Source organism: Sarcophilus harrisii, chromosome 2 (assembly GCF_902635505.1).
Source record: "Sarcophilus harrisii chromosome 2, mSarHar1.11, whole genome shotgun sequence".
In the NCBI taxonomy this organism is placed as follows: domain Eukaryota; kingdom Metazoa; phylum Chordata; class Mammalia; order Dasyuromorphia; family Dasyuridae; genus Sarcophilus; species Sarcophilus harrisii.
The window spans coordinates 262,903,166-262,929,984 of NC_045427.1; the positions used below are offsets into that span (position 1 = coordinate 262,903,166).

General features: G+C 34.8%; 1 protein-coding gene across 14 annotated transcripts in view; it reads left to right on the top strand.

Annotated features, from left to right (window-relative positions):
• MGA (MAX dimerization protein MGA) overlaps positions 1-26,819 on the top strand; it is a 224,311-nt gene that overhangs the window by 152,424 nt on the left and 45,068 nt on the right. For all 14 annotated transcript variants that reach the window (XM_031952126.1, XM_031952133.1, XM_031952129.1 and 11 more), the window contains 5 exons: positions 575-670; positions 7,912-8,043; positions 8,243-8,347; positions 11,219-11,862; positions 13,592-13,937. In XM_031952126.1, the coding sequence (XP_031807986.1) occupies positions 575-670; positions 7,912-8,043; positions 8,243-8,347; positions 11,219-11,862; positions 13,592-13,937 (1,323 nt within the window). The remainder of the gene's footprint in view (positions 1-574; positions 671-7,911; positions 8,044-8,242; positions 8,348-11,218; positions 11,863-13,591; positions 13,938-26,819) is intronic.

Genomic DNA, 26,819 nt, shown 5'->3' on the forward strand with positions numbered 1-26,819 from the left:
CTTAAAATCCATCCTATTTTCTTTTTACAATTCAGGGAGGTAAATTCTATTTTTATTCCCATTTTATAGGTGAGGAAATTGAAGCAGAGATTAAGGAACTTACCCAGAGTCTGAGTTGGTCAAGTGCCAAGTGAGGTGGTATTTGAACTCTAGTGTTCCAGACTTCAAGCCTAGGGCTCTAAATACTAACAATGCAGGAGGTTTTTAATTGCACAATATGCATTTTATATAACATCTTCCCAGCTCTAAGAAGCTAGGAGAGTTTATGATTATCACTGAAATGAAAATTATCCCAGAATGTATGCTGTTCACTCAGAATATTTCTTTATTTAGATCTGGTGTTTGATTCTTACAGGCCCAATGATGGAATATTTTCAGAGGATTAGTTTAGCTAAGTTTAAGGAGGTTCTATAACTAGTTTGGCTACAGAGCCTCAGAAGTTTATCTGCTAAAATGTAGTGAGATTGTAATCATTCAGTTGAGGGAGTATGCAAACTGATAGTATCATAATATTTGAAATGTTGAAATACATGCTATTAGTATTTTATTCTTATTACCTCTACTTTCTGAATAGGTAGCAGAGCAAGGATTTGCCAGCTGGAACAGGATTTGTTAGAAGATTTGAAGTCCTTAAGGCACAAACAAGTGATCCATCCTGGTCTTCAAGAAGGTAAGTAGGGAATGAAAAGTGGAATGGTTTTTATTATAGTTCTAAAAAAGAACTCTTAAGTGAAATAAATAAGATACGAATACCCTCAAATAAATTCTTTGTTATTTTGTTAATTAATAAAGTTTATTAGCTTTTTGTAGAAACAACTTTTGTTTTTAATTATCTTTTCTTGTGTGTATTTTTTTTATTTTGTTTCCTTTCTAGATTCAATTTATCATGTTGGTTATTTTCTTTTTTTTTTTTTTTTTTTTTTTTTTTTTTTTTTTTTTTTTTTTTTTTTTTTTTTTGCAACTGCAAGCATTTAGGGGTAATGCATTTTCCTCTGACTGCAGTTTTCATACACCACTGAAAAATGTTCTCATATTTACATTTTTATTACTAGAAATTCTGTTGTGAAGTAGATTTTGTTTCTAACCTTTCACTAAAAAGATTAAAAACTTTCCCCTCTAATTTTTTGTATTATGATCTGAGATTGGTATATAGAATTGCTTTCTTTTAAAAATGTAAGTATCTATAGAGTGCTGCCCCTGAAGTCAGGAGGTCCTGAGTTCAAATCCGGCCTTAGACACTTAACACTTTCTAGCTGTGTGACCCTGGGCAAGTCCCTTAATCTCAATTACCTCCATGCCCCCTCGCCCCCCAAAAAAAGTAAGTACCTTTGTGGACCAAGAGTAGTTGAGAGTTAGCATTGCTACTTACTGTTTGTAATCTTGGGCAAATCACTTATCCTTTTTCAATTTGAGTTTCTTATTTCTATGCTGAGAATGCTGCATGGTAGATAGAGCTGCAGACTCTTAATAGCTCTATGATTTGGGGCAAGTTATTTAACCTTTGTTTGCTCTAGTTTCCTCATCTCAAAGTGGGATAATAATAACATTTACCTCCCAGGGTAGTTGTGAAGATCAAATGAAATAATAATTAATTGTAAAGTGGTTAGCATAGTGCCTGGGATATGTTACCTATCATCATCAGCAGCAGCATCACTTATCTCACAGGGTTGTTCTGTATAATACTCTTTGTAAAATGAGTACTATATAAAATGTAAATTATTATTTAATCCAGTTAGTATATATTCTTTTTAGGTTAATTTTGCCCATATATATCTTCTGTTTTAAAGTGTTCCAATGAACATAATGCTAAACTTTTGTTTTTTAGTAACATTGTTTGCTTTCTTTTTGCTTATATTTTTCTCTAAGTACTCTAACTTGTATTTCTTTTATAACAGGTTAGAAAATAAAGATATCCTTAATAGGTACAAAGTCATCATTTCCAGTGTTATTATGAATTTCTGTACTGGTGATTTTTTTTTTTTAAATGTTTAGGGATTTCCTGTTGAGGAAGTTTATTCTACCAGTGCATATCAGCAAATGTTCTACAGCTGATTTGTCCAGAGCCAGACAGCCAATATATGATAGATGGTGGGGGACTTAAACCTAGGTCTTCCTGAGTTAAGGCCATGCAAATTAGCATAGGGAAACAATATTAAGACAAAGAAATTCTCTCAACTTGACTGATCACTTATAACCTTAGTTCCTTCTCATCCATCGCTCCCTCCTTGCTTAACATTAATATTATTCTCCCAGCTGTTGCTCTTGTTTTCATATATTTTCTTCTGTAGTTAAAATTTGTTTTAGTTAATTGTTAATACAAAGAAAATACTTCTGACCAAATAACTTATATTTTCAAATGAGTTGTTTTGTTCTATGGAATTTTTTTTCCCATTTCACAAATTCTGTTTTTCAGGGAATTGTTTTCTTTTTCCATTTTATCAAATTTATCTTTTAATGAGTTATATGCCTTTTCCAAACCCTCTTGCAAAGTTTTTATTTTCTTTCTCCATTTTTCTTCCAGCTCTCTTTTTAAGATCCCTTTTAATTTCTTCTAATTTCAGCCTTGTGTGTGGACTAATTTATATCACCCTTTGGGACTTCATCTAGAGACAATCTGCTTTTGGTCCCTTCAGAAGACTCAGGGTTTGAAATCTGTTCACTCTCACATTATAAAAACTGTCTATATTCAGAGTTCTCTTTACTTTTTTACTCATTTTTAAAGAAAGTTAAGGTCTGCTTTTAGGGAAGGGGAGGTTTTCCAAGCTTTCTCTACAAATGGCTGTAGGTGTGCTAAATTCATGCTGATTCACTCTCGGTGCTGGGTGGACATGGCCAGATACCATGAGATTCTGACTTTTCGGGGTTCACTATCTTTTGTGTTTGTGTTGGATGTTTTATAACTTTTCTGCTGATCTGCTGGCTTGCAGCCAGGACAGAGTAGTCAACATTGCTATAGATTCCCTGCAGTGCCCCATGCATCCCACACAGCCTAGGGTCTGCTGTGCCACACTGATAACTGTGCTTGGTCTGCTTGCGCTTGGCCTGCTCCCCTCCCTGCAGGATTAAAACAGACCTTTTTTGGAGATCTTCAAAATTATCTTCTGCTGGTAATTTGTTTTACTCCTAATATTCGTGGATTCTGCCGGTCCAGAACTAATTCAGAGGCTAGATTTGTGAATTAATCTAAGGGTTGTGAGAAAAGGTCAGAACAAAACGTGTGTCCTCTCTGTCATCTTGTCTCTGCCTCCCTCAAATACCATATATAATAATCATGAACACATAAAAAGGTATAGTAGTGATGTGAAGTTAGAAGTTCCTTAGAAAATTAGCAAGTGAATAATAAATTACACATCAGAAATAACTTTTCAAAGTATTTTGAGTAGTGATACAGAGTATGAAAGCAGGGCCAAGAGAGATGACAACAAAACATTCTGAGGTGAAAGGAGAAATGATAATCAGATAAAAATCGTTAACAATATAAGCACTTGGACCTTATCCAATAATGTTTTGCATTTATGTGAAGACATATTTTAAATCATTAATCTGATAATTCTGCTTATTAGTAGAAATGAAAATGAATTTGAAAAAAGAAAGGTAAGAATTAACTTGTTTATTGGAGTAAAAATTTAGGCAGTGATGGTGGCGAACACTTTTAATCCCAATAATATCTGCTTCTGGAGGAGGTCTTTTGATCTCAAGAATTTCAAGCTGCCTAAATCTAAAGTGCATCAATGTTTGCTGCCTAAATAAGCAAACTTAGCCAGGTTAGAAAGGGAGTAGCTCAAAGTTTTCTTGCTGATAAGCAATGGCATCCAGTACATGAGTGCCCTGTTGTACTTTTAGCAAGGGAATAATAGGGAAGAAAGAGTTGAGGGAGAGGGAGGATGGATATTCTTGAGTTTTGACTGGTTTTTTTCCCCTACCAGGAGTTTAAAAAAATATAAATTTAAAGTTTAAGGATTCTTATTTTAGAACATATTGCTGAGCATATTGTTGATAGTAATAACTGAGAAATGAAGAACTGATGAAGTTAGACCAGTTAATATTTGGAGGAAATATCCAAAAAATATATTCTATAGTCCAGGGGCTGAGGATATAATATGAATATAAAAAATTAAATAAAAAAATATGCAAAGTAATCTGAGGGAGGACATTTAACAACTGGTGGGGTGTTTTTAAATTGCATTCAATGGAAGATAGATTTCAGGAGAGATGGTGATAATGCCTGTGAACTTGAATCGAGGGAAAAAAATTAGAACTTTATTTTGACTAATCTCTAATTGAAATGTAGTGATTAGGTGGTAACCTGGACTGAATGCTAGACATTGAGCTAGGAAGACCAGAGTTCAATTTTCGCCTCAAGTACTCTCTGTGGAATCCTGGGCAAATCATTTCTGTCTGCCTCAGGTTCCTTAACTGTGAAAATTGGAATAATATGCCCAAAGGACTATTAAATTGCATACCTTTTGACCCAGCAGTATTTCTACTGAGCTTGTATCCCAAAGAAATCTTAAAGAAGGGAAAGGAACCCACATGTGTAAAAATGTTTATGGCAGCTCTTTTTTGTAGTGGCAAGAAACTGGAAACTGAGTGGATTCCCAGTAGTGGGAGAATGGCTGAATAAGTTATGGTATATGAAAATTATGGAATATTATTGTTCTATAAGAAACGATCAGCAGGATAATTTCAGAGAGGCCTGGAGAGACTTGCGTGAACTGATGCTAAGTGAAGTGAGTAGAATCAAGAGAACCTTGTACACAGCAGCAACAAGATTATGTGATGATCAATTGTGATGAACTTGGACTCTTTTCAGCAATGAGATGTTTCAGGCCAATTCTAATAGACTTGTGATGGAGAGAGCCATCTGCAACCAGAGAAAGGACTGTGGGGACGGAGTGTGGTTGATAATATAGTATTTGTCTTTTTTTATTGTTGTTTGCTTGCTTTTTTTTTCTTTTTTCATATTTTTCCTTTTTGATCTGATTTTCCTTGTGCAGCATGGCAATTTTGGAAATAGATATACATGAATTACATATGTTTATCATTTATTGGATTGCATATAATGGAGGAAGTTGGGGAAGGGAGAAAAATTTGAAACACGAGATTTTCTAAGAGTGAATGTTGAAAGCTCTCTTTTACATATATTTTAAAAATAAAAACTATTATTATGTATAAAAAATAAAGAGAAAAAATTGGGATATTAATAGTACACAACTTCCTGGGGTCATTGTGGATATCAAGTGGGACAATATTTGTAAAATGCTTAGCACTGTGCCTGACATATGGTGGTGGGACTTAAACCTATGTCTTACTTTGTTTAGGCCACACAAATTAGGGAACAAAACATTAAGACAAAGAAATTTTTTTAACTGTTTGACCATTTCATAAGCTTAGTTCCTTCTCAAACATCATTTCCTCTTTGCTTTAGTAAAAGCTGTTATGGTGATGAGGACAATTAAGTCACAAATCTAGGACAAGAGAATGATTCCAATGCATCTATATAAGCAAAGCCTCAAAGAATAACACAACTTGGACAGACATTCAAATAGAATTTCTGAAAGAGATGCTTAAAGTAAGTGATTTTTAAGAGGTTTAAAAAAAACATTTTTAGCAATGAAAAGAATATGCTAGAGGAAAAAATTGGAAATTAACGAGATGTATGAAGAAAGGAATGAGTAACTTTGGCACAGTAAGTACCAAAACCTAATCAGTAAGAACCAAATAGAAGTCAGTGACTCTATGACACAAGAAATATTTAAAAGAATATCCAAAGACTGAAGAGAAAAAAAAACAAAACTAAAAGAAATTTTGTAAGCTATTTAAATAGCAAAAGGAATTGACATGAAAGAGATTGAGAAAACTTAAAAATTAGACCACTTGAACACCATTAGCAAAACAAGAGCCTAAGCATCATATTTCAAGAAGTCTTAAAAGAAAACTTCAGATTTCTTAGAACCAAAGAGCAAAATGGAAATATGAGACATACATTAGTCATTTCCTAAAACTCCTAAGTGGAAGCTCCCAAAATCTTCATAATCTAAATCCAGAACTTCTGACAATGAAAAAGTTCTGCAAGTAGCCAGAAAGAATGAATTAAAGTATTGGGGACACATGCTTTTCAGGTTTGGAGAGAAAATAGATTTTTGCTGACATAAAAATAAAATAGGATTTTAAAAAATGGGATCATTGATCCAGATAATCCTGTTTCTAATGCAGATCATAATATCAACCCTTCTCTGAGCCCTTAGTAGGCTATGTAAATTGCTATGGTTAAAATTTTTTTTGTTATCTGGTAATTAACTGTCTGATTATTATGAGCCTGTCCAAATTTAGCTAGGCAGAGCTCTAAGAACAAATGTTAATTTCTCACTTTTAGTGTTGATCTGGAGTTTGTTGTTTCTTTGTTTGTTTTTGGATGAAGTAATTGGAGTTAAGTGACTTTCCCAGAGTCACACCATTAGTGAATATTAAGTGTCTAAAGCTGGATTTGAACCCAGGTCCTCTGAATTCCAGGACTGATGCTCTCTATCCATTGCACCATCTAGCTGCCCCTTTAGTGTCATTCTTTAGGTCTATCATTAAATACTTTTCAGTCATGTCCAACATTTCATGGTCCCATTTGGAATTTTCTTGGCAAAGATACTGGAGTGATTTGCCATTTCCTTTTCCAGCTCATGTTACAGATGGGGAAACTGAGGCAAACAAGGTTGTCACTTTTTAGGGGTCATACAGTCAATATCTGAGGCCAGATTTAAATTTAGGAAGATGAGTTTGGCTTCCCTTTAGTCTTAATCTAAGGGTTTTATTTTAGTAATAAGTTTAATAAATTTAACAATTACTTTGGACATTTACTTTCATTGTTTGGTGTGTTTTCTCCATATTTCTCTTTCTCTGTGTTATCTTTTTGTTTCCATGAATTCTAAATAGAGAATATAAGCCAATAAGCCAGAAGTCTTCTAGTGGTTTTACTCTCTGAAGGGTAGTTAGTAGTGTAACATTAGGACTGTCCATAAACTGTCTGTGGACTGAATAGGCCTATTTTACAGACACAGAGCTCTAGAGCTAGAAGAGACCTCAGAGGCCATCAATTCCAGCCTCTTTATTTTACAAATAAAAACTAAGATCCAGGGAAGTGAAGTGATTGGCCCAAAGTCTCACAAGCAAACAAGCATCAATAATGGCATTTAGGCCCAGGCATTAGGTCCTCTAATTTCAGAGCCAGAGTTCTTCTGTACTACTGTACTTCTCATTTTTTTCAATCATATTTTTCCAGCCGCTTTAATTTATTTTTTGTGTACAAATGCCCAAGTGATCAATATTTAACATATCTTGTATTTCTGTGGTGGTATATGTTGTGAATTTTAATTGGTAGAAATGCTTTATTTACTTCAGGTTAAACTGATAAGTACATTATACTTACCGTTTGATGATAAAGCACTGAGTTACTTATCAGGAAGGGAAAATTCCTTCCCAGGTTTCCACATCATGAAATGGAAACTTACCTTCCTTCTCTCCCTTCCTTCCTGCTTTCCTTTTTTTTCTTTTTAATAACTATCAGTTTGTGTGTCCAAATATGCACTTGGCATATATTATAGCTTCTTAAAGATATCAACAGCTATTCATAAAATATTATGTCAATTGAAATTATCTTTGAAAACTTATAATTATTTCTCAAGTATATCTTAACATGATGATACATTTATTATTATTGATTGAATGCGTTTAAAGAAAATCACATAACATCTCAGTTTCATCATCTGTAAAATAGTTTTTACTTGTTTTATAAGATTGTTGTGAAAGGAACCTTATTAACAAGACTTTCAGTATCTTCATTGGTGATGAGATTTTATTATATTTATTTTTGAAATATTGATTTCTTTATTTCTGTCTTAATTGTGTTATTTCTGGCAGTGGGTTTAAAACTGAACTCAGTGGATCCGACAATGAGTATTGACCTTAAATACTTGGGGGTACAACTGCCTCTAGCCCCTGCCACTAGCTTTCCTCTTTGGAACCTTGGAGGAACCAACCCTGGCTCTCCAGGTGAGTAAATTGCATTTGAAAAATCAAACACCATTTTATTTAGGCCTAAGATTGTATATGATGTGAATGTAAGAATGTATTTATTGAAAAGCAGGTGAAATTAGGTTTTATGTATAGTGGTGTGGATCTTAGCAATTGAGATATTAAATAATTATTTGTAATTTAGTAACATTAGTTATTGGACTTTTTCCTTTTTCAGATGCTGGATTTCCTTTCGTTTCCAGGACAGGAAAGACCAATGATTTCACTAAGATCAAAGGGTGGAGAGGAAAGTTTCATAGTGCTTCTTCTTCTAAGAATGAAGGTAACTAGATGTTGGAGAAGGAAATAATATTCCTAACAAATGTTTTATAAAACATAAAATTTGATAGTTATTTTTTCTTGGTCTTTCCCTTATGATTTAAATTAAACCAGAAATTGTGAAAAGAAATGTGTTTTTCTCAGATTTATTCTGTTCTCTTTATTTCTACAACTTATACCTTAGTTCTTTATCCTTTTTTTTTCCTGAGACAATTGGGATTAAGTGACTTGCCCAGGGTCACACAGCTAGGAAGTCTTAAGTGTCTGAGACCAGATTTGAACTCAGGTCGTCCTGACTTCAAGGCTGGTGATCTATCCACTGGGCCACCTAGCTGCCCCAGAAAATTTTTTTTAATAAGAGTTTTTGTAATAATTTTTTTGTAGTTCTTTTCACTATTTTTTGCATCAATTCATACAAGACTTTGCATATCCCTCTGTAATTAACTTTTTCATTAATTCTTGCATTACATTAATGTTTATTATGTTTATCTGTCTTAATCAGTTTAGCCATTCCCCAGTTAAATGACACAGTCTTAGCTTTTACTTTACTTGATACTACAAAAAGCTGCTACAAGTATTTTTACATATGTAGGACCTTTTAAATAATACCCAGAATCATAAATAATGATTTCTTCCGAGACAACTTGTAAAATGCTTTGTATTAGGTATTGAATATTCTCATTTAAACAATGATACAAATAAGGCTCAGGGAAACTAAGTGATTGCCCATATTCCCATAATTTCTATGAGTATGAGAGGTAGAACATAAACACAGCTTTTATCTCTGTGTTCTGTTCTCAAAGTTCTGCAAAACACATTTTCCTCAGGAAAGCCTTCTCTATTAAGGTCTTAAATCATTCCAGTTCCTCCATTTGTCTGCCTAGTCACAATTATGTGTAAATACTTTTTTGGTTTGTTGTCTCAGTTATATGTTCTTATGTACATTGTTATTTCCATGGAAACAAACTGAAAGAAACTTTATTTTCTACTTTTACTTAGAAACAATGAAACTTAGCCAGTATAATACTTGGCACACAAATGAATGATTAGTTGTGTTTTTTATTTATTGTTTTTTCTCAAATAGTGAACTTAAATACTAATGAACAAAAATATTTCAATATACAGAGACATAAATATCTTACAGGTGGTTTTTTAAAGGGTATATTCAAGTTAACATGATAGTATTGACATGATCCTATTTTTGATCTTTGTACCATTTAGAATTTTCTTGATTTGGAATTCTTATTCTTTTTTATTGTTTTTTCTATTTTTTTCTTTCATTTTTTGATTTTTTTTTTAAGAGAACTAAGTTTTACAAATCCCTTTTTAATTTGAGAATTTTAATTTAATAATGTTTTGTATATCTTCACTGCTGGCTCTTCTTTTCTCTTGTGTCTTAACTTTTAGAAATAATAGTTCTTTAAGATGAAAAGATAGAAGTTTTGGCCTTTAGGAGCAATTTTCTTGTCTCTGTGCAGTTTTTTTACTATCCTTTTGCAAAGGATAATTTCTTTCTCATTTGCCATGACATCTTCTCTCTGGATTCATGTCCTCATGTCACATACTTTTCTGGGTGCCACTTGCCTTCAGGAGATCTATTTCCCTTTCTGAAGCAGGATGACTAGTCTCTTTAACACTAAATATTTTATACTTATTATAAACTCCTTATGTCCCATTATCTAATCTCTCTCTAATCTTCATGGGAACTTCCTTAAGTATTTTTTTCCACTTATTTCAGTTACTTCCTTTGTCTTCTCATTCAGTTCTACTGTAGACTTTCTCACTCCAAGATAGCTGCTGGGTGAGTTAGGGATTAGGGGTTTGTCTTCATTACTTTTAGTTCATCTTTGTTAGTATCTTACAGTGCAGAAATAGTTGAAATTGCTTTATCTCTTGTTCATAATTCTTATTTCAAAGAGATTTAAGAAGTGGTGAGGATCAGAAAAAGTGGTCTTCCAACTTATTGTTCATATGAACAAGAAACGCCATTTGAAATTTATTCTCTCTTTTCTGAATTTTGTAATGTTTCATAGTTGGCCTTGTTTTCTAGTTTTGTATCACTGTCACTATCCCACATTTCTCTCATACCATCCTCTTCCTCTCCCCCCAAAGTCAGGGAAAACAGATTCTCACTGGGACTTTTTCTGAACATGTTTCTTTTGTCCATCTTTTTTATTTTTTATTTTTTTGGCCTAGAGGTAATTTTGCCTACATCAGTCATGTAGGATCGTGAATGTCATTGTATTGATTGGAATTTCAGGTTAGTCAGTAAGGGACAAAATTAGAGTGGAAAAATAGAAATGGGGGAGTTACTGTTTTGGAAACAAAAGCATACAACACAGAGACATACACAGCTGTGGAAGAAGGGATGGTTTTCAATAAATTGTTAGAAAGGAATCCCTTTGAGATATGAAAATCATTTTGAGGAAATGTATAAAAGAGGAAGACAGCAAGAGGAATACATGAAAAAAATAATATTATGAAAATTAGAAAGTTAGGTTGGCCCCACATAATATAAAGAGCCTGGAATAAAAGACCTAGAATTTAATGAGTAGGTATTGAGGACTCCTTAAAGGCTTTTAAGTAGAGGTATGTTGTAATTAGAGTGGTGCATTTATGAAGATGATTTAAATTACTTTTTTAAGGATGAATTAGAGAAGAAACAAAGCAAGAAAATTATGCAAGTTTTAAAATGCAAAGAATATACAGGTTAATCAATTTTTGTCCTTTTTTATTTTTCTCCCTTCTTAGAATATATTATCGAGTTAAGTAATTTTTTTATTTCAGGGCTGCACAAAGGCCTGCTTTTTTGTTATAGTGTGTTTTTTAGGATTTATATTATACTTTTCTCAAGAAATGATTTGTTTAATTTCAGGTGGCAGTTCAGAAAGTTCCCTAAAGAATCGTTCTGCCTTTTGTAGTGACAAACTTGATGAGTATTTAGAAAATGAAGGCAAACTAATGGAAACAAGCATGGGCTTTTCATCAAATGCTCCCACGTCACCTGTGGTATATCAACTGCCAACAAAGAGCACTAGCTATGTACGAACATTAGATAGTGTCCTAAAGAAGCAATCTACTGTTACCCCATCCACATCTTACTCTTTGAAGCCTCATCCTGTGCCCTCTGCTCCTCGTAAGACCAAGTCTCTCAATAAACAAGCAATTTCAAGTGGCCGAACTAAATCGTCTTATAAACCCATTTTGCCATCTCCTGTTTCACCAAAGCAAAAATCATCTCAAGGAGATAAGGTCCCCAAGACTTCCCCAAATAGTAGGTTGGAAAGTCAGGGGGAAAACTTTGTTGTACCAACTTTGGATGAAAATGTATTGCCAAAGCAAATCAATCTTAGGCAAGCACATCACCAACAGCATCCAGCAACTCGTCCTCCAGGATTGTCTAAATCTCAGGTGAAGCTGATGGACTTGGAAGATTGTGCCCTGTGGGAAGGGAAACCACGGACCTACATTACTGAGGAGAGAGCAGATGTGTCTTTAACAACTCTCCTTACAGCCCAAGTATGTATCTTGCGTTTTCCAGACGGTATTAATTTGGGTTAGAAGGGATGTGATTAGTAAAGGAAGGTTGGAGTGGGATTTGTCAGTAAGATCAGTTAGTTTATAGCATTTAACTTACCTTTGTATTTTGTTTATGAACAAGCTTAAGGAGATGTCCTCTCCATTTGTTCTTTACCAGTTAGTCACGTGAGTACAGTTCTTCTACCAGCAGTGGGAGACAATGTAATTGTGTTTTTAAATATCCCACTTCTATATAAAGGCAGCTTGCCATTCTAAAATCTCTTCATTTTAATCCCCAAAATGTAGATAAGAACATTTTGTGATCTTATTGAAACAGCTTTGAAAAAATTTGCTTAAATGATTATTATGGAAATATGTATAGAAAAGTTGCATATGTTGAACATGTATTGGATTACTTGTCATGGAGGGGAGGGGGTAAGGGGAACGGAAGGAAAAATTTGAAACACAAGGTTTTGCAAGGGTGAATTTTGAAAATATTAACTATGTATATGTTTTCAAAATAAAAAGCTTTGGGGCAGCTAGATGGTGCAGTGGATAGAGCACCAGCCCTGAAGTCAGGAGGAATTGAGTTCAAATCTGGTCTCAGACACTAAATACTTCCTAGCTGAGTGACCCTGGGCAAGTCACTTAACCCCAATTGTCTCAGCAAAAAAAGGAAAATAAAAAGCTTTAAGAAAAGAAAATTCTGCTTTAAAAGGTACTAAATCCCAGGAAATGTAATTAAATTTATGAATATAGAGGGAGGAATATTAAATTTTAATTTAACATTTTGCAGTAGGAATTTTTAAGTCAGTAATGATTGCAGAGAGTTCTGGGTGCAATCAATGATGTTTGATCATATTTTTTAAAAAGCCAATAAAAACAGTGAATATAGCACCTTCTAGTTTGATCTTTAATTTCCTAGTCAATGAGTTAAATTTTTTGATTCTTCTTTAACAACAAGACTAATGTGGAAATGTGTTTAATACGTTTCTACATGTATAATCCTTATCACATTGCTTGCCACCTTTGGGCAAGTGTTGGGGTTGTAAGGGAGGAAAAAATCGGAACTCAAAAGCTTATATAAGTGAATGTTGAAAACTATTTTTTCATGTAATTGGAAAAAATAAAATACTCTTAAGGGAATGGGGAAAAAAGAAAGAAAATGAATGAAAATCTTAATAGGAAGGAAAACCTTGATGAGTCTGCTCATTTTATCAGAATTCCAGGGATACTTAATCTTTAACTGAAAATCTCATTCAGATGGGATTTTTCTTTATAGAAAATACTTTAAATTGATAGTCATATCTAATATGAAGTAAAGTTCTAGGTTAGTGATCCCTAAACTCCTAGTGCACCTATTCAATATGTATTATATCCTCTCACTCTTCATTATCTGATACAAAGAAATAAGTGTATGTGTTTCCAATTGAAAATAAGAACATTATTCTGCTTGTCTGTACCATGAATTTTTCTAAGAGATTGTTCCTTGCCTTGGCTACACAATCATCTTGTCCTTTGAGTTCTAGATGGAAATCACTCTGATTATACTAGTTCTTAAGGATTTCTCAAATGAAGCATGATTTTTCATTGTGGTCATAATGAGGAAAAGATTAAAGTTGTAGCTGTGGTATTGATGTAGATTATGTGACACTTATATTTAGTAGTGGTTAGGGATGATGTTGGAAATAAATTTTTGTAGAATTACAAGTATGTGCTTTAATTTTAGGCATCTCTTAAAACTAAACCCATCCACAAAATCATCAAGAAACGAGCTCCCCCATGCAACAATGACTTCTGCCGACTGGGTTGTATATGTGCTAGTCTAGCCTTGGAGAAACGCCAACCTGCTCATTGTCGTAGGCCTGACTGTATGTTTGGCTGTACCTGTTTGAAAAGAAAAGTTGTGCTGGTTAAAGGAAGATCAAAGAAAAAGCGCTTCCTGAGGAAGGCTGCTCGAAGAGACGCAATATTTTCTGGCACCCTTGGTGATCAGAAAAAGGAAGGAGGAAAAGAACTGACCAGAGAGGAAGATCGATTGAAAGAAAAAAAGAAGAGAAAGAAAGTGGAATATAGTGAGTATTTATTAGAGTTGGGCAGAAGTGGGGTTTGTGTTATTAGAGAGGTCTCATGAGAGCATTTATGTTATAATTATTTCAGAATTTTTTTAATGCTTTAGTAAAACATAGATTTTTTAATTATTTTTTTTTTTTTTTTAACATTCATTGAATTGATAGCTTCTGATTTGGAATTCTCTCCATCAAATCATATTTCATTCCATCCTATCCTATACATCCTGTTCATACTTTTAACATAAATTTGAGGTGAAATCTACCTGTCTTAGGGGAGATCTGCTTAGCTTTTTCCTGATATTTTTAAGGCACCTTTGGAGTAATATGACTGTCTACTTAATATCTTCTTTTTTCTCTCTCTCTCTTTCTCTCTCTCTCTCTCTCTCTCTCTGCCTCTCTCTCTCTCTCTCTCTGCCTCTCTCCCTCCCTCCCTTCTTTCCTTTTTTTTAAAGATAAAATAATTCCTCGTTTTAGTTAGTGGGTTTTCCTTAATTACTTTCTAGCATTCATTCAGTTATTATTCTGGTCTTTCATGAGTTAGACAGGAAATACAAAAACAGTTTGATTTGAAGCATGATTTGTTTACATTTTAGAGACCATTATTTTGATTACTATTAAATGTGTTTTTTTTCTTTCATTAAGGTAATATGCAGTTTAAATAAAAAGCACTTGTTAAACATTTATTACATTATATATAACACTATATAATTATATATAAGACATTGTGTTAGATTCTGGAAATGTAAGTTGAAAGGAAAAAGGGGTCTCTTCGTTCATTTATGTATCCTTTCATTTTATTGAATGAATAACTGGATTTAGATTCACACTTGGCTTTATTCTTTCCTGTTTTCTGCCATTATAATTTTTTTTTCCATTAAGTCTTTGATAAGAAGTGACATAGCTTGCCTAAGACTCATATTTAACAACTTATCCAGAGGAAATGAAAATCAGACTTATCCATTTTCATGTAATTCTTGGTCTTTGAGACTATTTGTGGATTTAATTTTCCATCTTGTTCCTTTTACTCATTAATATGACTAATAGAGAAATTTAATAAAATGGTATTTATTAGGCACTTTATGTGGGTTAGATATTATTCTAGGCACAAAAGATAGACAAAACAAAATTGTTACTGTTGTCAAGGAACATTTTATTTTTTACATTGACTTTATTGGGTGATGGAAACATTTTAATAGATGGATGGCTAAAATATTTATTTAGTATTTACTATATCCCAGGCAAGATGCTAAGAAAGAAGATACAGATAGAAGCAAGCATGACAATCCCTATATTCATAGAGCTTATATTTTATTGGGAGAAGATAATAACTAAAGGGGAGATGGGAAAGAAATTGAAGTTGAAGTGGAATATGCCTACTTTGGCATGGTGAGGAGATGACCAGGAAATGGTGTGAAAGCCTTTCAGAGCTGAGGAATCCATGAATAGGGAGTCCTAGGTTGCATAGGAGAATAATTGAAAATGATGGCTGAAGTGTAAGCATCATGGTGAACAGATGTATAGAAAGTAGAATGGAGGTTTGATAACATAAGATAAAAACTTGCCTAACATTTGGGGACTTTGGAATAGGAGATATGGGAATGTGGTTGGCTGAGTGTATGACATATCTTTAGGAACTATGGAGGCCATCGTCCAAAGTTGAGTAAAGAGAAAAATAGATTGTGGGTTTGTTTGGGTTTTTTTATTTTTTTTATTTTTTTGGCCTGAAGTATTTGGTTGAAAGAGAAAGAACAGCTTTGGGAAACACATGTTGAATTATTACTTTTCTCATTTGCCTCCTTTGCTTTCTTAGACTTTTGTGAAAATATCCCCTTATTTTTTTTATAGTACAGTAATATTCCATTACATGCACATATTATGATTTGTTTAGGTATTTTTCAATGATGATAAGACACCTCCAAAATTTTATTTTATTTTTTTTTTTTTTGCTTTAATTTAAAAAAAGATCTGCTATAAGTATTTTTATTCATGTGGGTCCTTTTTTCACTTTCGTCTCTTTAGGGTATAAGCCCAATAGTAGTAGCATTGCTGCCTCAGTGTTTGTTAAGCATAGTGACTTTTTTAGGGGCTAATTTCCAAATTACTTTGTGCAATGACTGAACCATTTAACAAATTAGTGGAGAAGCTGTGAGAAAATAAGCACACTAATTTGTCTTGTTGTTAGCAGCTTGGTTTTTCTGTTGGGAGTGGGATAAAGAATTTGAAGTTGCTTTAATTTTCTTTCTCTAATACTAATGATTTGGGATAGTTTTTCATATGGCAATTGCAAGTTCAGATTTTTTCCACTGAAAACTGTTCAAATGGTTTGACTATTTATGAATTTGAGAATGACTTTTATTCTTATAAATTTGGATTAGTTCTTTTGTACCTTGGAAATGAGATCTTTATTAAGTGAACTTATCAGGATTTTTCCTCCAGTTGTTTCCTTTCCAATCTTAACTTTATGTAATCAAAATTATCTTTTTTTTATTGTCTGTATTCCCCTCTGTTCCTTGTAAATTTAAAAGGTAATTCCTTCCTTGGTCCTCTAATTTATGATACAACTTTTTATGTCAATGTCATATAAGTCAAAATACAAAGTATTTGTTTTATAATTTGATATATAATGTGATATGTTGGTATAAAACTAATTGCTAGCCCTCGATTTGACATCATACTCTGGTCATTATTCCTCTATTCCCTAACCTGCTTTCATGCCCTTTTCCACTTTGTAATGTCCCACCAAAAAAAACATTGATTCACCTGTAGCCAGCGTGTTACCAGATTCTATTTATGATGTTTCAGGCCCACCACCTCCTCTATTACTTCCAACTGACTTTCATCTTTATTTCTGTTTCCCTTTTCTATTCCCGTGTGTGTATTTAGAAAAGTCTTTTATTGGTCTTTCTGCTGTCACTCTGTTATTGCCTTTTGCTATAGATGTCCTATAGGTGTTCTATAGATCTCTCAAATTACCAGTTGTCTAAAACAGAACTCCTCTTCCCTCTTCCCAGTTTTACTGTTGTTGAAGATACTGCCATTTTCTTAATCACCCAGTCCTGAAACCTGTTTCTTACCTCACATGAGCAGTCTTAGCAAATATTGTCATTTTTAACCTTCACAGCATTTCATGAATGTCCCTTTCTGTCTACTTATGCAGGCCCTCCTTACTGTTCATCCTTCTGATTAGTTTTCCTCACTCAAGTTTCTCTTCACTTCTGAATGTCTTTCACTTAACTCTGAAAACGATGTTGCTATTAAAAGACTAACCATATTCCTTGCCTGCTCAATGAGCTCCAGTGTTTTCATTTATCTCCTGTTTGGCAGTTAAAGCCTTTTAAAACTTTCCTACTTTTCCAATCTCTGTGTACTTTATGATAACAGCTACATTGCCTTGCTTGTTCTTTCCACATGACACTCCATCCATCTCCTAATTAAATGAATTTGCACTAGGTAGAATGCTTTCCCTCACTTTTGTCTCCTGTCTTCCTTGGCTTCCTTCAAGATTCAATATCTCACTTTATTTAGGAGGTCTTTCCCAACCACCCCATTCCCTTTATCTTGACAGGGATTTTGCAAGATTACCTTGTCAGTATAGTGTATGTAATTTTTACATACATGTTTTTCCCATTAAAATGTGACCTCCCTGATAATACAAGTCATATTTTTACTTTTCTTTGTATCTCCCTTAGCACCCGGGAGATACAATTTAATAAATAGTTGTTAAGGTTGAATTAGGAGAGGCTTCTTCTGGGACCTGCACTTGAAGTGATCTCTGAAAATATGTAGGGAGTTTATTTTTTATCATATTGAACTGCTTATTCAAAATCAAGAATTCCAAAAATAATATATTGACTCCGGGAATATCAAATTGGGTATTTTGACCAGAAAGTAGAGTCAGTAAAGACATGTAATGAGAACTCAGTCTGGAAAGAAAGGTTGGAGTTAGATTGTGAAGCAATTTAAATAGCAAACATAAGTTTGTGCTTCCTAGCAGCAATAGCAAATCTTATAAATCTTTTTCAGCTGGGTAATGGCTTAATCAAAGAAACCAATCAATTTGGTAGTTGTATGACTTGAATTAGAGTGGAGAGAGCCTAGAGGCAGGAGACAGGATAATTAGGAAACTATTCCAGTAGCCCAGGGAAGAGATAGTGAAGATTTCTTGACTTTCAGTGGTGGGCATGGAATAGATGCAAAATATAGAATCAATAAGATATGGCACTTAATTGGATATTGTGAAGAAGGTATGGAAAAGTTAAATTTTACAGATGACTCTAAGGTTATGCATTTGGGTGACTGGAAACATGAATGGTATTTTGGCTAAAATTAGGCAAGCAAAGAGGAAGGGTAATGAGTTTTGTTTTAGTTATGTTGAATTTGTGGTATCTTTGGGTATTGTCTAGTTGGTGATGTCAGCTAGAATTTAGGGATGGAGATATAATAAGTAAAAATGTAGATTGAGGAGTTATCTACTTAGAGGTCATAATTGAACCCATGAAAGCTGAGGTCACTGAAAGAGATTATAGACAAAGAAGAGATTTTCATTCACACATGAAGTAGAGCATGGATGATGAGTCTGCACAGGAGACATAGGAATGATCAGAAGGTAGGAAACTTTAAAAAAAAAAAAAGCTTTCAAAAAACTTGGACAGGAGAGAAATATCAGGACCATGCTGTCATAGTGCTAAACATTGCACTGATATCAAGAAAGGTCTAAGGGCCATAGATTGTTTAGTATTTAAGAGGTAAGAGTTTCTTTTTTGGAAAGAATTGTTTCAGTGAGATTGGAAGCTATATTGCAAGGGGTTCAAAAATGAGTAGATGTGGAAGTGAAAGCTGCAGAGTAGAGACACCTTTTTAAAAATTTAAGTTTTTATTTTTATTTTTTAAAACACTACCATAGTTTAGCTGCAAAATCTCTTCCCTTCCCACAAAGTTGTTAGGATCAAATGATATATGTGTGGGTTTTTTTGAATAAAGTTTTCTATTTTCAAAAAACATATGCATAGTTTTCAACATTCACCCTTGGAAACTGTTGTGTTCCCAATTTTTTTTTCTCTCTTTCTTCCCCATATTCCTCCCTTAGACAGCAAGTAACCTTATATTGGTTAAACATATATAATTCTTCTGTATATATTTTCACAATTATCATGCTGCTCAAGAAAGTTAGATCAAAAAGGGAAAAAAATGAGAAAGAAGCAAACAACAAAAAATTGAAAATGCTATGTTGTGATCCACACTCAGTCCCCACAGTCCTATTACTTGGTGCAAATGACTCTATCACAAGACCATTGAACTGGCTTGCATCACCTCACTGTTGAAAAGAGTCATCACCACCTCACTGTTGAAAAGAGTCATATCCATCAGAATTGATCATCACATAATTTTGTTGTTGTATGTCATGTTTTCTTGCTTCAGTTTATGTAAGTCTTTCTAGGCCTTTCTGAAATCATCCTGCTGATTCTTTCTTATAGAACAAATATTCCATAATATTCATATGCCATAATTTATTTAGCCATTCTCCAACTGATGAGCATCCACTCAGTTTCCAGTTCCTTGTCACTACATAAAGGGCTGCTAAAGGGGCAGCTAGGTGGCACAGTAGATAGAGTACCAAGCCTGAAGTCAGGAGGACTTGAGTTCAGATCTGGCCTCAGACACTTAACACTACCTACCCGTGTGACCCTCAGCAAATCACTTAACACCAATTGCCTCAGCAAAAAAAAAAAAGGTGGGGGGAAGGCTGCTACAAATATTTTCGTGTATGTGGGTCTTTTTCCCTCTTTTAATTTCTTTGGAATACAGACCAAGTAGAGATACTGCTGGGATAAAGGGTATGCACAATTTGATAGCCCTTTGGGCATAATTTCATATTGCTCTTCAGAATGGTTGGATCATTTCACAATTCCACCAATAATGCATCAATGTCCCAGTTTTCCCACATCCCCTCCCAATATTTATCATTATCTCTTTCTGTCATAATTAGCCATCTGAGAGTGTGTAATGGCACCTCAGAATTGTTTTAATTTGCATTTCTCTAATCAATAGTGATTTATAGTATTTTTTCATATGACTAGAAAGGACTTTAATTTCTTCATCTGAAAATTGTTCATTTCCTTTAGTCACTTTCTTTGTTAGTCACTTAGTCACTTTGTTACTGACTTCTTAGTCACTTTTTCCAAATCACTTTTCCAAAATAGTTGTATCAGCTCATAGTTTCATCAAAAATACATCAGTATGCCTTTCCACATCTCTCCAACATTAACTGTTGCAGTGTAGATACCTTCTTGCAGGAAATTGACTATGGAGTGGAAAAGAGAGGTATAAGATAATGGGATGGTGTGGACTATTGAAGAGGTGTATTTTTTTTTTTTTTAATAATTAGGGATATAAAATCATTTTTTGTAGAAAGTATGGAGGAAACTAGAGATACAGAGAGGTGTTGAAAAGTAGAGACGATTAAAGTGGCAAATTCCTGGAGCAATAGGAATAAAAGACTAAGTTGGGAGGGGATTGGGTGTTGAGGTTGGCAATGAGAAAAGCCAGTTCTTTTTCCAAGAGTTGGGGCAAAAGAAGAAAATATAAAGGGTATGTTGTATGTGAAAATTGGGAGGGGTAAAATGACTAGAGGTTGGTATAAATAGAAATTAGGTTTAGGAGTGTTGAAGATAGAGGGGAATGCCAACATATGGTCACATCAAGGAATTTCAGAATTCTTGACCTTACAGGTAGGATATTTGTGATCATGAAATCAAAGGTAAGACCAATCCTATATATGACGGAGCTCTAGTGAGATTCAGATTTTGTTAGTAGAGGATGTTCCTTAGAACAAGGGTCATCAGACTGAGAAGTGACACACTATGTGATCAATTTATTCAAAGATTTTAATATCTTAATAATGATAATTACATTTATATATGGATTTACCATTTGCAAAGTGTTATGTGTTTCTTCGTTTGGTGTTCATAATAATTTTGGTGAGATTGGCAATTGATAAATCATTATTTTGTTTATGAAATATCTTACACCTTAATTATGGCTTTTAAAGTGGAACACAGAGCTAGCTAATTATTGATGGAACTAGAATTAGGATCCATGTGTTTTGATTCTTGGTTCAGTAATTTTCACTAAATTATGCTTGCTTCTCATATATTTTAATTCTTGTTTGATGGATCTCAATAACTAAACTATTATATGGAAATGTGATTTTTATAAGCATTATATATTTTTAGTTATTTATTGTACTTTTCCAGTATCCAGCACATACTTGAATTGATTAGTCTGCATAGGGATGAAAAAGTATATTAAACACTTCCTTATATGTCCAGTGGACTGTGTTACATGAGGGATACAAATAGAAAAGCATGATGGTATTTGTTCTTTAAGGAGGCTTATATGTTAATGATGAAGATAAAAGAGATTTCAGTGGCAAGTTAGAAAAATAGGTCTTATGGTTCTTTAAATGTAACAGCAAAGCAGATGGTAATTTATTTTCTTCGATGCTATTTTCATTGTTAAACTATTTCTGATGTTGAAATAACTCTTTCTGATGTCGAACCATTTGGTGGTGCCAAGGGTTTTGATGGAGAACTTTCTTTTTGGGGTCTTTAGTAGCTATGACTGCTAAATGAACTATAACACTTGTAGTAGTGGTTACCAGATTGAATCTCCCAAAAGGGTGCTTTCCTGGATCATTACTGTGATTGGGACTATGTTGGAATCAGGGCTAGTGGTTGGCAAATGAAGCAAGTAGTCTTTAGGTTCTTAGGTTCATTGATCTGGGCTGTTTTTATAAGAGTGTAAGGGGAATTAATAGTAGTGATGTCATCTGCCTGACACATGCCATCTTATGTCTCATCCTTAGCATTCTCTTATTACTTTAGCCAGCCTGGATGTTCAACCTTTTTGGTAAAATAGGTGGTTGATATTTGTGGCATTTAGTAAGGGCATAATACATTTTAGGCACTATGCTAAGTACCTTGAATATAAAGAAAGGCAAAAGAAAAGATAGTTCTTCCCCTTAAGAAGTTCTTATTCTAATGAAGGAGACAACATGCCAACAACTATGCATGAACAAGGTATGTATGGGATTAATAGGAAATAATAGGAGGAAGGCACTAGAATTAACAAAGGTCAGAATAAGCTTTCTGAGGAAGGTAGTAAGCCAAGAATTGCTCCTTTGACTAATGATTATGGAAACTGTGCTGCAAGCTGTCAGTGATCTGTTAGACACTTTTAGCCCAGTTACTCTTGAATTGTCTCATTTATGATAGTTGGTAATTGGTTCATAATGGTGGGTCAACAGGTTAGAATTAGGGCTAATAATCCTGGATAAAGATCTAGAAAGACAAATTAAGATTAGATTATGGAGGATGAAGAAATTAGTCAACAAACATTTATTATGTGTTCACTCTGCTAGCTAATATGCTAAGCATAAGGAATACAAAAAGGACAAAATCAGAGACTGAGGAATTGGAATTGTATGGCCTCAACATAGAGGAACCTTTAAAGATTTTAGAATGACAGTCACTGGGATGCTTTAGAAAGGTTAATAATAATTGAATAATCTATATTGCTTGAGTGCAAGGACTGTTTTTCCTTCTTTTTAAAATCCCTCTTGCCTAGCATAGTGCCATGTATATAAAACAATAGGAATAATTAATAAATGGTTTTTAATTGGATTTAATTGTATGACTGTTACACATTTATGTAGCACTTTTAGGTTTACAAGATATTTTCTTCACAGCTCCATCATCATTATGAATTAATAGTACAGAATTCAACTCTTTAGCTCTCACTCATACCCTTCCACAGGTATCCCCATAAGGGATCTCCCTTAAGGGGGGGTGTGCTGCTGGTGGTCTAGGATGTTCTCAGCAATTTCTCTGTTCCTGTAGTATTGGCCAGTATCTTGAGTCTTTGAACTGAGGGCAGTTTAACCACTTAGGGCTAATTACCGATTGGACAATACTTTATGAGCATGTGCTTGGGGAATGGCCCTTCCCACTATCCTGTGCTGGCTAGATAATTGGTGTATACAGAAAACTGTAGGAGGGACTAGGAGGTGGAGTAAGACTAGCCAAGGTCACTCTCTGGGCAAGAGACGATGAAGGAAGGTGCAGAGATTCTGCTTCCATCCAATTCAATCCTATCCCTAAAGACCAAGAATAAAGACTAAGGACTTTTGCCTATCTTGACTCCAGCTGATTCTGAGGTATCCAGGGTGCTAATGCGGTCATCACACTGCCCTACCCTTTATCCCAGTGGACTTCAACTCTGTTCAGCCAGGAGTGTATGAGAAGAGAGAGAGAGAGTTAGGAATAAGGATTCTATATCTTGGGGGATCCATTATGTTAAGAATCCAAGCCTGTAGAACTTTTGACTACTTGTTTCTGTAATGTTCTTCCCTAAAATGTAATGTTCTCTGGGAGCATATTTCTTGCGGGGCTTCTAAAGGCAGCCTTCTTTTCAGTTCTGTGTAATCACCCCAAATGCAGCCAGGAGTTAGTCAACTTCAAATGCAGCCAGGGATTAAAGTCCAAGACTTCTCAAGGAGGTGATAACCCCAAAAAAGAAGGTGATCACGCCTTCCCTGACAGCTCCAAAAAGGAGTGAAAACACCATAAAAAGGAGGTGGTCACACCCTTCCTGACTTCTCAGGAAGGGAGATGAGAACACCAAAGGAAATGGGAAATCAAATCAGATCAGCAGGTTTCTGAAGGGTCTCACTCTTAAAACAGTTATGTATAAATCCATCAATATGGGAGGTATTACACATAATCACATAAATTACATAAGCACATAGTAACACAGGCTAGTGGTGATGTGACAAATAACATGAATCAACATGCAGAATTATATATGTCTATAAGTCCTAGAAATAGTCCAAAAGGAATCTATTGTCCATTAGTTCATGTGCCAGGAATCCAATAATTCCTGTAAGTTTTGAAGTCCTACAATAGTCTCATCTTAGGTTAGGGAATCCAATGATTCCTGATGGTTTTCAAGTCCTGCAACAGTCTCATTATCAGCCATGCTTTTTCAGTGTCAGATGTTTTTTATGTGTTCTCCTTTGTTTCAAGGTTTTTCTCTTTTTCTGTCTCTCTGAGCCGGGTGCTCGTTGGCACCCATCTGATTCCTTCTCCATCTGTAAAGATACAAACAAATCCTTTCTCCCAAGCAGTTAACCTATCTAGTCCCTTCTATTTAGCACTTTCTAAATCTTTCCTCATCATCTGGTAATTATATTGGAGCTGCTCATTCGCACTGGACACTGCCCTTCTGTTGGGTTAAAAAAGCCTGCATTCTCCCCAGTTGTAATCCCTTTCTGCTCTCGGATTGCTTTTCTGCTGGTTGATCATGTAATCCCTTTCTGCCATATGATTACTTTTTGGCTGATAGAACACATCAGAGTCCTGACCTTCCAAAGATTCTCTGGGTGTAAACTCAGCTGCCATCATGCCCCACCTGTCTTTTGTATGATGTCTTGGAGCAAGGCCCTGCCTCTCATTTCCCTGGGTCAATCTATATTCTGAGGCCCAGTGGTATGACATTTTGGACATAGGGTTTTAGATCTTCTCTCAGCCTGTCTTCTCACTCTATCTCCATATCTACAATGGGGTCTCAAATGTCCTATTTTTCCACACTGAAAAACATCAATGACTCTCTCTAGAAGTCCTTTGCCAAGAGGGACTCTGTCTTCCCATATTTATCATACTTTGGGTATAATAAGCATTTGTGCCCACTGTGGCACAGTGTCTTATGATCTCCTCTAAAGGAGCACCTTTGTGTAGTCCCCATATAATTCTTCTGCAAACCTCATTAGTATTTTCTTTAGCCAGATGTCTGGTCATTATTTCTGTAGCTGCATTTTCTCCAATGGTTCTTATGACAGCTGTTAGCAAACATCCCACAAAATCCTCGAATGGTTCCTTGGGGCCTTGCTCTATTTTTGTGAAGGTTTTACCTCCATCTTTTTCTGGGAGGGAACCCCAAGCTTTTATAGCAGCAGTGGCGATCTGTTCATAAGCTGTTGTGGGGTAATTTGTTCTGAATTCTGTCCATACTGACCTTCACCTGCTAGTTGGTCAAAAGTGACTTGTACATTAACTCCTGTTTGCCAATTGCTTCTGGCTTGAATCCTACATAATTCATGATACTCCGAAAACCACAAGTTTTGTCCAGGTTCTAAACATGTCCTTGCTATGGATTTCCAGTCACTAGGTTAGGATTTCATAAGACAAATTATCTAGTAACATATTAACATAAGATGATGTAGCCCCATTAAGAGTGCAACCTTTTTTCAAATCCTTAATTTTTTCCAAATCAAAAGGAGTTACATTACATTTTGGCGCCCAAACATGGGACAGACAGGACCTTGATTTCAGGTTTACCTGAAAGATCAAGCTCTTCAATCACAGAGTATGCATTTATTTTTAAATCAGCTATGTCCTGTCCTTTTTTCTTAGCCTTAACCAATGCCTTTTGTAATCTTGTCATAGGCTGCTTAATAGGTGATTCTGTTTGTGTCATTGCCTCTCCCCCTCCTCTTTCTCTCTCCACCCATGAAGTAACCATTGAGGGAGGTAGGTCAGGGGATGTAGAATGACTTAATTTCTCCTGCTGTGAAGTATCACACTCAAAATTGTACTTAACTCCATTCTTATCTGATTCTTCATTCTTTTCACCTAGTTTAGTTGGCACCTCTCCCTCCTGCTCTTTCTTCTTTTTCCTTATTCTAACACATTTCTTAAAGCCAATTGTATTAAATCATATGTATTAAGTGTGTCTTTGGAAATTGAGTTAGGTCCATTTTCACTGTAGAATTGAAATAGTTCCTCTCCTACTAATTTCCACTCATCTAGATCCAATTTTGTTTTCATAGAGAACCAAGGAGATATGTACTGTACAGTTTCTAAAAGTTCAGTGATCTGCTCCCAAATTATAATCAAACCTTGGCTTTTCATAAGTCTGACAATGCTCTCTACACATTTTCCTTGAATTGGGAAAACAAGGCTGTTTTGTAAACATCTGTCCCATGTTAGCTGAATTTCTACTTTAGCTCTTTAACAAAGTTTTCTTATTGTACTCACCCTAATTTCTGGGTCGAGGAGACTTTTTCACTGAAATCAAAGTCCTGTCTTGTCCATGTTTGGGCACCAAAATGTAATGTTCTTCTCTAGAGTGTAATCTTCTCTGGGAGCAGGTTTCTTAGGAAGCTTCTGGAGGCAGCCTTCCTTTCAGTTCAGTTCAATAATCACCTCCAATGCATCCAGGAGTTAAAGTATAAATCATTTATTTTTTCTTTCAAGTATTGTCTCCTTCCTTAGGCCTGGTTAGTTTTCTTAGAGGCCTATCTCTCTCCTTGGTTCCGAGAGCTCATGCCGCTAGTCCTTTGCCTCTGCCAGCTTCTGCCTCTAGCTCTCTCCGAATGTCTCCAGCCAGTACAAAGGTGGAAGAAGGAATGACTTCTGAATGTCCTGGACTGAATCCTGGTTGAAGCTCCTAGCTTATATATGTTCTCTTAAAGGTGTGAATCTTGTAGGACTCTAATAAGTACTAAGTTCATTAGTGAACTAAAGAACTGTTACTACCATGCTACATTAGATAACTGACTTTGCACCTTGTAAGAATCCTAAAACGTTTCATCTTCCCCCTTACCTCCCAAAAGTAATAGACACTAACATGACAGCCCAGTCAAAGAATTAAAGAATTTTGAGATTGGGGACCACCATGTGGGGCTAAAGTTAAAGGAAATAGTTCTCATATACAAGTGGAGCCAGACCTTTCTACCCAGAATTTATTTGGGGGAAGGTACTGAGGCCAGTGAAAAAATAAATTACTCTAAGAGGGAAGGGACTGAGACAGCTTCAAACTTACAAAGAA